Genomic DNA, 9,423 nt, shown 5'->3' with positions numbered 1-9,423 from the left:
CAAAAAGAAGGCCACTTTCTCCAGCCTAAGTTGAGAACCAGCGGGGTAAAGTGATTTAAGAGTATCACACTGGTGTCCAAAAGACCCAGGTTTGAATCCCAAGTTATGTAGTGGAAGCTCTCTGGGTAAACTTTCAGCCCAACCTGCTTCACAGGGGTGTTGTAAGGATAAAAGGAGGAGAGGAGAATCATGTCTGTTGCTTTGGGTTCCCAAAGCAATTGAAGAGAAGGCAAGATGCAAATGAATTAAATAAGTTCTGTTGACTTTGTTAACAGGGTCTGTTTTGTCCAGGCTGGTCCAGGTCTTAAATGGCTAGATTCCTCAGTATTCTTGACACCAGAGTTCACCTGGTGAAGTGGTAAGGAAGTGCCTCTGACCATATGCAGAGTTCCAAGGACAAAGAGAGCAAGGTGTTTGGAGGCAATCTGCATTTTCCTCTCTCCAACTTTAAAAATCATTTGCTGTAATCCAGTAGTGGGTTCTCAAAAAATATCTACAATTTTATGAAATTTCAGTGTCGGGACGGGGGACTCGTAGACCCCCAACACTTCAAAGAAGGCCACCCCTCCCCCCTTTCGGCGCAAGTCCAGCCTCCCCTCTGCAAGAAAAGCACCTAGAAACTACTCATGTTTTCATCTGAAATCAAAATCAGAAGGCTAACATGACTACATCTTGAGAAGGCAACAGGATGACAGGAAGAGTTGAAGGCGGCAGGAAGGAGGAAGGGAAAGAGGACTCGGACAGGGACGCGTTGGTCTTCCCCTCCGTTTGCAAGGCCAGTTAATAATGGTATGTTTTGGAAGTGATTCACTCACAGAATCACTAAAAAATGGACATTGACATTTCAACACTGTGGTGTAAAAAGAAAAGAAAAACAATTGTTACTCCGAGTTAATTTCTTTGGCTGTCAGGAACTGATGGACTCAGGAGTGTGTGTATTGACCATCATAGGTTCCATCCCTCTCTGCCCCCCTGCCGTCCTTTTTTACAACTCTTGTCAACAGCCCGGACAGCCTGGGAATGAAGGGAATGAAGGGAAAGTTCGCCTCGTAAATTTCTGCCCGCAGCCTGCCTGTTCAAGCCACAGTTTGGGTGGAATAAAGCCAGAGGCCACGCCGGTTTGAGTGGTCTTGTCCTCCCAAAATGCTCAAACACAGTTCTCCTGCACTCGGCTGAGTCCCAGCGCCTCTGCCAAAACTGTACAAAGGCATGGACAGATAGACTGCTTGGGCACCTAAGAGGAGGAGCCGGCTCTGGCAACCTACTCAAGGCTATGAATGCAAGAAGAACAAGTACAAGAACTGGCAGCAGAGTTTGCATTTATACCCCACCTTTCTCTCCTGTATCTCGAAGCTGTTTAACAAACTCCTTTTCCCTTCCTCTCCCCACAACAGACAAGTCCTGCCACAGAACTCTGTGCCTCATCTACATTCACAGGGCTCAAAATGTTTTCTTCTCGATTGGGGCGGGCCGGGGTGGGGGGGAGGAGAGACTCTGTAGGAAAGCTTGCAAACAGCCACTACTAGCAAATAACAGAGCGAGCCTCACTGTGTGGCTCTGCAAGTCCAGTCGGCTTAGCAAGAATGGAAAAAACTCATTCATTCACTCCGTATCAACTCTCCTGCTCTTGGCCGGCTGGACTGTCTGGCAGCCAGCCTCCGCCGCCCCCCCCCCCGTCCCCCCCAATCCCAATAGCCCAGCTCCGTATTTATAAGCATTTTCCATCTGCAACAAGGAGGAAAGCATTTGGGCTTATTTTAGGCCCTGCGAGAATTCTTTCCTGCTCCGGCCCTTGAAATGACAGGTGCAGCAGCCGGATTTAGACACCGTGGGACTCAAAATAGAACACCATTTACAATGTAGCTTCCTTTAGGTATCTGAGCCCTATTTGTGTGTGTTTGGGTACGGCTGTCCTTCACCATGGCCCCGATCACAAATATTTGCGTTGCTCAGCCTGTGCGGTCCTGACCAGCTAACTTCACTGCTTCCTGCCTTGTAAAAATGCTGCTCCCTCTTTTAGAAAGAGATGCTACGCGCCAAAAGGACAAGGCGCTGAGCTGCCCTCCTGCCCACTGAAAAGAAGAAGAGGAGTTTGGATTTATATCCCCCTTTCTTTCCTGTAGGAGACTCAAAGGGGCTTACAAACCCCCTTTCCTTCCCCCCTCTCCACAAGCACCCTGTGAGACAGGTGGGGCTGACAGAGCTCTGAAGAACTGTGACTAGAAGAAGAAGAGTTTGGATTTATATCCCCCCTTTCTCTCCTGCAGGAGACTCAAAGGGGCTTACAATCTCCTTGCCCTTCCCCCCTCACAACAAACACCCTGTGAGGTGGGTGGGGCTGAGCTCAGAAGAGCTGTGACTAGCCCAAGGTCACCCAGCTGGCGTGTGCTGGAGTGTACAAGCTAATCTAATTTACCAGATAAGCCTCCACAGCTCAAGTAGCAGAGCAGGGAATCAAACCCAGTTCTCCAGATTAGAATGCACCTGCTCTTAACCACTACTATACCATGCTGGCTCTCCAACAGACACAAAGGGCAGGGGCAAGGAAAAATAATTATTGACATGTCACAAACAGGCCCTGATGCCAAAGTTGGTGGCCCACTGAGCCCACGCAATGTGTGAAAGACACCAGTAGTGAATTGAACCAGCAGGATTTTTCCAGTGTTCTTGGAACAAGGCTACTTAGCAGCTTGTCGTCTCCGCTGTGGCTCGCAAGCCAACAAATTGTCACGGAGAACTCCTTGCCATATTTTGGAGGCGGCGTGCCTGATGCCAGCTCGTGATCAATGCCAGCAATGAAGGAAGCTGAACAGGAACTTAAAAATGCAATGAATTAGGTGCCTTCAAACCCTTCCATTAAATGGTTTTTTTAAAAAAGAAATTGGATTGGAGTCAACATTAAGCCGCATTACTTTATTTCTTAAAATCAAAGAAGACAACCAAACCAGAAAGAGGAAGATCCCATATTCCAGCCACACCCACAAAAATTGTGAGTGGGTAGGGCAGGGTGGAGGGGGAGATAACCACAAGAATATAGGGAAACCACATTTCATTGCATACCAGGAGGTGGAAATCTCCTAACGGAGCAGCTGGAACTTGCTATGTGGGCAAGAAGGGGCAGGATCTCTGTTGCCCGGGTGAACCAGCCTGCAGAAAGCACACCAACGGCCCTCTCTGGGTGGAACAACTAAGGCCCAACAGAGACGATCCTGCTGCAGAATTTGGTGCAAAGAATCCAAAACCAGTCTATTGTCGAAGGCTTTCACGGCCGGAATCACTGGGGTGCTGTGTGGTTTCCGGGCTGTATGGCCGTGTTCTAGCAGCATTCTCTCCTGACGTTTCGCCTGCATCTGTGGCTGGCATCTTCAGAGGATCTGATGGTAGGAATGGAAAGCAAGTGGAGTATATATACTGTGAGGTCAAAAGGTGAGGCCCTCTGAATAGAGTAGCCTGGTATGTGAGTCACAAAGAAGTCTGGGAGTAATAATTGACCTTGCTATCTTCATTGTTACTCCCAGGCTACAGACTTTGTGACTCACATACCAGGCTACTCTATTCAGAGGGCCTTACCTTTTGACCTCACAGTATATATACTCCACTTGCTTTCCATTCCTGCTATCAGATCCTCTGAAGATGCCAGCCACAGATGCAGGCGAAACGTCAGGAGAGAATGCTGCTAGAACACGGCCACACAGCCCGGAAACCACACAGCACCCCAAAACCAGTCTCTTAGCCAGCTTCCTTGCAGGAGGCAGCTGACACCCCTCCATCACTTGACCCGAGAGCATCCCGGCCTTGACCCGACTGAGTGCAGCCATTCTTCAAGGCAATTTGTGACAGAGGCTGAATGTTATAAGGAACCTCTGGCTTCTGCACTTCGTGTCTTCTCCGTCGTTTCCTGGACGGCCAGTTTTTCGGCTAGTCCTGCTCAAAGCCCTGGTGGGTGGGAGGGCAGCACCCCGCCTCCTTATGCCGCATCAGCAGGGACATGCGGGAAAATGTCTTGGAGCACACGTGACACTGGTATTTCTTCACATCCGAATGAGTCTGCAGGTGGGCGCGGAGGTTGGAGCGGTCCGCAAAAGCTCGGCTGCAGTGGGAGCAGGAGTAGGGCTTCTCGCCTGGGCAGGGAACCAAAAGAGAAGAGAGTCAGGCCCCGGTGGAGCTACTCTAGGGATCTCAGCCCCCCAACTGTGGGGGTGGGAAGGGCCCTCAAATCACAGCTGACTTAGGGTGCCCTGCAGAGTTTTCAAGTCGATAAACTGCACATGCTATACATTACTACCCTGTTTCCCCAAATATAAGACATCCCCGGAAAATAAGACGTAGTAGAGGTTTTGCTGAAGTGCGAAATATAAGGCATCCCCCAAAAGTAAGACGTAGCAAAGTTTTTGTTTGGAAGCATGCCCAACGAACAGAACACAGAAAAATAAGACATCCCCTGAAAATAAGACATAGCGCATCTTTGGGAGCAGAAATTAATATAAGACACTGTCTTATATTCGGGGAAACACGGTATATATTAAACTGCACTTCTGTGATACATACAGTATCTTCTCTAAGAAGAAATGTGTCTGGAGGTGCAGTTGCAAACAATTTTCTTGTTAGGGTGTTGTGAGTTTTCTGGGTTGTATGGCCGTGTTCCAGTAGCATTTTCTCCTGATGTTTCACCTGCATCTGTGGTTGGCATCTTATTAGAGAGCAGGTGCACTCTAATCTGGAGAACCAGGTTTGATTCCCCGTTCTGCCACTTGAGCTGTGGAGGCTTATCTGGGGAACTAGATTAGCTTGTGCACTGCTAGACACAGTTTTCTCAGGACTCTCTCAGCCCCACCTACCTCACAGGTTGTTTGCTGTGGGGGGGGGGGGGGAGGGAAGGAGATTGTAAAAGGGGGATATAAATCCAGACTCTTCTTCTCTCTCTCCCTTACTCCTGTCCAAATGAAGAAAGCCCCCTCCTTATTGCGGCCCTCCACCCCCTCCTCCCAGGCTGGCCCCTACCTGTGTGTGTGCGGATGTGCCCCTGGAGCAGCCAGGGCCGGGAGAAGGCCTTGCTGCAGATGCGGCAGACGCAGGGCAGCGTGTGGGTGCGGAGGTGCATCTTGAGGGCCCCCAGGCTGGCGTACTCCTTCTCGCAGTACTTGCAGTTGAAGCATTTCCTGGCTGCCGAATGCAGCTTGCAATGCAGCTGTCTGTGCTGGGGTGGGCCCGAGAAGCCGTGGTAGGCCTTGCGACAGTCCGGACACACCAATCCTTCGGGGGAGGCAGCAGCCCCGCCTGGCTCCCCCTGCACTTTCTCCCCTCCGCCCTCTGCAGGGCTTCCCAGATGGAGAGTCCTTTTGGGAGGCAGTCCAAAGGCAGACGGGAGATTGAGGTTGTTTGGATTATCCCGGAGGGGTGAGCTGGAGGGTCGGCCTCCGGCTGGGGCACCGTCTCCAGAGGCTGTGGGTTGCCGGCCGGAGCCAGCGGGATCCCCTCTGGCCTGGCTGCTCTGCGGAAGAGGCGAGGATGGGTGGGCGAAGCCAGAACTGCGGTCCCAGAGCCAGCCAGCCTCGCAGGGGGACAGGCAGGCGGCATCTTCGGGCATGAGGAGTGGAAGTGCCAGCCCCTGCCAGCCTGGGCACGGCCCACTGCATTCTGGGGGAGAAACAGAAGAAAAGCTTTGAGAGCAAAAGGTCGCATTGCTGGTCACTTCCAGAGGCACAAAATCTTCCAGCTAAGCTCAGCAGAGTTTCCCTGTGACGTCCCAGCTCTGTCCATGGGAGGGAGCCGCAGAGGTCACAGCAAAAGCCCGAAACGGTCACGGGGGGGGGGGGGAGAACAAATGACCGAACTGGACTTCTCCCCACCCCACAGAACCACACCAGGGCCCTGCAACCCCCCCATTCATCTTAATGGGAACTGTGTGGATCACGACGACCCAGATTCAAAACGGGCCACTGAGTCTCACCACCCCCTCAGTGCAAGAAGCCAAAGCATCCGCTCAGAGTGGAGCCCAGCCTCTGCTTGAACTCTTCCCCAGAGAAGAAGAGTTGGATTTATATTGCCCCTTTCTCTCCTGCAAGGGCTTACAATCTCCTTGCCCTTCCCCCTCACAACAAACACCCTGTGAGGGGGCTGGGGCTGAGAGAGCTCCAAATAACTGTGACTAGCCCAAGGTAGCCCAGCTGGCATGTGTTGGAGTGCACAAGCTAATCTGGTTCTCCACAGCTCAAGTGGCAGAGTGGGGAATCAAACCCAGTTCTCCAGATTAGAGTACACCTGCTCTTAACCACTACGCCACGCTGGCTCCCAGGGGGAGCCACTGGTTCCCAGTGATCCCCCAACACTCTCAGCTGCACCCGGCCTGCACTGCAACAGAGGCTCCCAGCGGGCAGCCCCTCCCGACTGCCTCTATCCTCAGTGACCCCCTCGGAAGCTTTCCTTTTGCATTTATCAACAGGGTCGAGCCTCACGGAGGAGTCGGGTGGATTAACTCACACACTTTCTGCCTCTGGGGAATCTTTGCACCATCAGCCATTAAACCTCGTCAATCATCCGGAAGGTGCCTGCACAGACTCCGGGGCCTGTCTGCAGCCGGCAGCACGTGTGGGCTGTTTACGCCAAACACAACAGGGCTAGTCTGCTGGATGGCTCAGTCCTGGGGTGAACCCCGGCAGCCACCCACTGCAGGAGACTGCCCTGTGGTGGGAGGGGGGGGGGGAGAGAAGCAAGGCCAGATCTCTTTCCAGACTGCACAGCTGCTGCAGTGTTGAAAAGCGACAACCCTGTAAGGCATCCCAGGCAAGGCACTAACAGAGGGGGGCCCAGAGCATCACTTTAATACAAGGGAATCAGTCTAGCTGTGGAGAGTCTATTATTATTGTTGTTGTAGATTTCACAGCTGCCAGATCTTTAGCTGGTTGTTGGGTCTTCATTACAATTCGAGCCTCACCCAGAAGCCTAGGAAGTTGTAATGTATCGGCGTAGTATTCGTGCGGATCCCAGCAGGGCTGCCTTCTGAATTTGACAGATGTTAATTTTGTCAATTCGAAGATGTTTCAAGTGCTACCCTAGTGTTTTTGGGGTGGCGCCCAGCTATTATTATCATTATCATTATCATTATTATTAATACACATAACACAGCACAAGTGTCTGGAATTCATCTCTGAATATCGATTCCTTCCCAAGGACCTAGGATATTAGAGGTATTTGCGTAGTATGTGTGCAGTTCCTACAAGTGCTGCTTTCTGCAGCATGGGGACTGATGTTCTGTCCAAGTTCAGGCTTTCCAGATGCTTTTCAAGGTTTCTTGGTATTCCTCCCAGAGCACCTACTACTACTACTACTACTACCATCATCGGATGATTTCCCAGCTGCCAGTTCTTTAGGTGGCTGATGGCCTTTCATTACAATTCGAGCCTCACCCAGAGGCCTAGGAAGTTGTAATGTTTATTATTATTATATTACTATTGTTGATTTCACAGCTGTTAGTTCTTTAACTGGTGGTTGACTATTATTATTTGGCAATCCCAGGTCGTCCCCCGACCCCCACCCCCGCCTCAAAAAAGGCTGGGAAACCCAGACGAGAAGGGCGGTGGGGGGGGGGGGGTGAGGTTCCAGCCCGAGGGGTCGGCGGCCCCAAAAGCCGGCAGCGGGGCGCTGGAGACGGCTGGGCCCGGGGCCCCGGCCTCCTTTCAGGGAAGAGGGGTCCTCCTGGCTCGCTCGCCCGCCCGCCCGCCCGCCCGCCGTCGGAAAAGGCCTTTCGGGGGCCCGGAGGAGGGCTTGCCCCCGAGCCCAAGGCAGCCTGCCCGGCAGGGAGCTCCGCAGAGCTCCCCGCTGCCGGTTTCCCTCTTGTGATCGGCCTCCCGGGCAGCCCCAAAGGACCTCCCGCTCGGAGGCAGCACCTGGCCCGGCCGGACTCAGTAGCCGCCCTCCCGCCCCGACGCGCCTGCAAAGCCGCCCGGACCGACCCACCCCAGGGGGGACCCCGCCCGGAGAGCCCCGCCAGGCACGTGCGGAGCCAGGAGCCCCCCGCCCCGCCCCGCCCCGCCCCGCCCTCCCCCCGGTGGGGCTGCCGACCTGGGCGCCGCGTGTCCAGGTGGCCGTAGTTGGGCGCGCGGCGGCGGGTGCGGGCGGCGTCCGCCTTCTTGACCAGGAACGATCGCGGCATGGCCGCAGGGCGGGTGGGGGGCAGCGGCCGGCCGGCCGGGCCCATAAAGCCGCCGCCGCCTCATTAGCATGGGCCTCCCCCGAGCCAACCGCCGCCCGCGGGGCCGGCCTTGGACGCCGCCCAGAGCAGCCCCCCACCTGGCCCGACTTGGCAGCGGCAGCAGCGCTTTTCCTTTCCTCTTGGCTCAGCCTCGCTGGCACTCGCCCCGGCTCTGCTGGAGCGGCGGGCAGTGGAGGGCGGCTCCCGGTCGGGAGATTCCCCCCCCCCTCCGGCAGCCTGCTCGGAACGCGCCGGTCGCAGGCAAAGCAAGCCGCCGGACTCCCGAGAGGAGCTCTGCTCTCGCGGCCGAGCCCACCTCAAAGGGTTGTTGTGAAGTTGAAAAGCCGTGGGGCAGAAGGGCAGCGTAAGAAAGACCCTAAACACACAGGTTGTTTTCTTTTTCCATAATAGCCCGTGGCTCTGGGTCGGACACGCTTGTTTCTACCGAGCACTCCACCACTTGATGAGGGGGTGAAACGCGCTCCTTTCGGGTGATTTCCCACAGCCTGCAGGACAGAAACCCCCCGGCTCTCCTTGCCAGGGCTGACCCTGCTTCACTGCTGAGATCTGGCCAGCCTGCAGCCCCTGGTGTACTGGGTGCCACTGACAGTGCAGGACAGCTGAATCCAGCTGGGCAAGGGAGGGACATCTGGACGGACAGGAAGAAGGAGCAAAAACCATCAAAAAACGTGCAATGCTTTCCTCTGAAAGATCGCCAAAGCATTATTTTCCATTTGAAATTGGACAACACAGATTTGCTCTTCGCCCTCCGGTGGCCAAAGTCGTGAATTACAAGCGCCGACCCCCGTCCCAGGCCACCCTGACCGCCGTCTTCGCACGAGACCGCACGTGGATGCGATGGGGTGATTCCGCTGACTTCCCGAGCCTCTTTGACCTGGCAGCCCGGTGGGACAATGGAGCCGAGAGCCTAGGGCGGCCTTTCCCAGGGGCCGCCTTCGCACGAAGCCGCACGTCGAGGTTGTGGAGTGTCCCGAGCCTCTTTGGGCAGGGGAGCCGCTGGGGACGCTGCTGCTGCTGCTGCCCTCCGGTGGCCAAAGGCATGAACTACAAGCGCCGACCCCCCCCCCCCCCCCCACAGCGCGGCACTTCTCAGCATCGTAACGCTATCAGAGCGTTACCACACTTTCTGAGAGCACTACAGCGGTCTCCGAGAGCATTATAACGTTCATAGCGTTACTACTCTCTCTGAGAACATTACAACGTTCCCTGAG

At 54.5% G+C, this 9,423-nt stretch overlaps 1 protein-coding gene across 2 annotated transcripts; it reads right to left on the bottom strand.

Moving 5' to 3' along the window:
• Nucleotides 1-3,684: 3,684 nt before the first annotated feature.
• On the bottom strand, nt 3,685-8,919 carry SNAI3 (snail family transcriptional repressor 3). 2 transcript variants are annotated; one of them, XM_048515207.1, is made up of 3 exons: nt 8,290-8,919; nt 5,002-5,637; nt 3,685-4,121 (listed from the first exon to the last, which is right to left on the bottom strand). In XM_048515207.1, the coding sequence occupies exons 2-3, from the start codon at nt 5,585-5,587 to the stop codon at nt 3,919-3,921; spliced, it is 789 nt and encodes a 262-aa protein (XP_048371164.1). In that variant the 5' UTR covers nt 5,588-5,637; nt 8,290-8,919; the 3' UTR covers nt 3,685-3,918. The 2 variants fall into 2 exon arrangements, with proteins under 2 accessions (XP_048371164.1, XP_048371163.1); XM_048515206.1 differs by lacking the exon at nt 8,290-8,919 and adding an exon at nt 8,062-8,186.
• Between the last annotated feature and the right edge of the window lie 504 nt (nt 8,920-9,423).

This window comes from Sphaerodactylus townsendi, linkage group LG14 (assembly GCF_021028975.2).
Source record: "Sphaerodactylus townsendi isolate TG3544 linkage group LG14, MPM_Stown_v2.3, whole genome shotgun sequence".
NCBI lineage: Eukaryota > Metazoa > Chordata > Lepidosauria > Squamata > Sphaerodactylidae > Sphaerodactylus > Sphaerodactylus townsendi.
The sequence above is the reverse complement of the archived record's forward strand: the minus strand, read 5'-3'. Positions and strand labels throughout refer to the sequence as shown.

Coding starts and splice junctions, on each gene's coding strand:
- SNAI3 (XM_048515206.1), bottom strand. CDS start 8,152: ATGCCGCGATCGTTCCTGGTCAAGAAGGCGGACGCCGCCCGCACCCGC. Junction 5,638..8,061: donor CCTGGACACGCGGCGCCCAG/GTCGGCAGCCCC, acceptor TTTCTCCCCCAG/AATGCAGTGGGCCGTGCCCA. Junction 4,122..5,001: donor GCACATCCGCACACACACAG/GTAGGGGCCAGC, acceptor TTCCCTGCCCAG/GCGAGAAGCCCTACTCCTGC.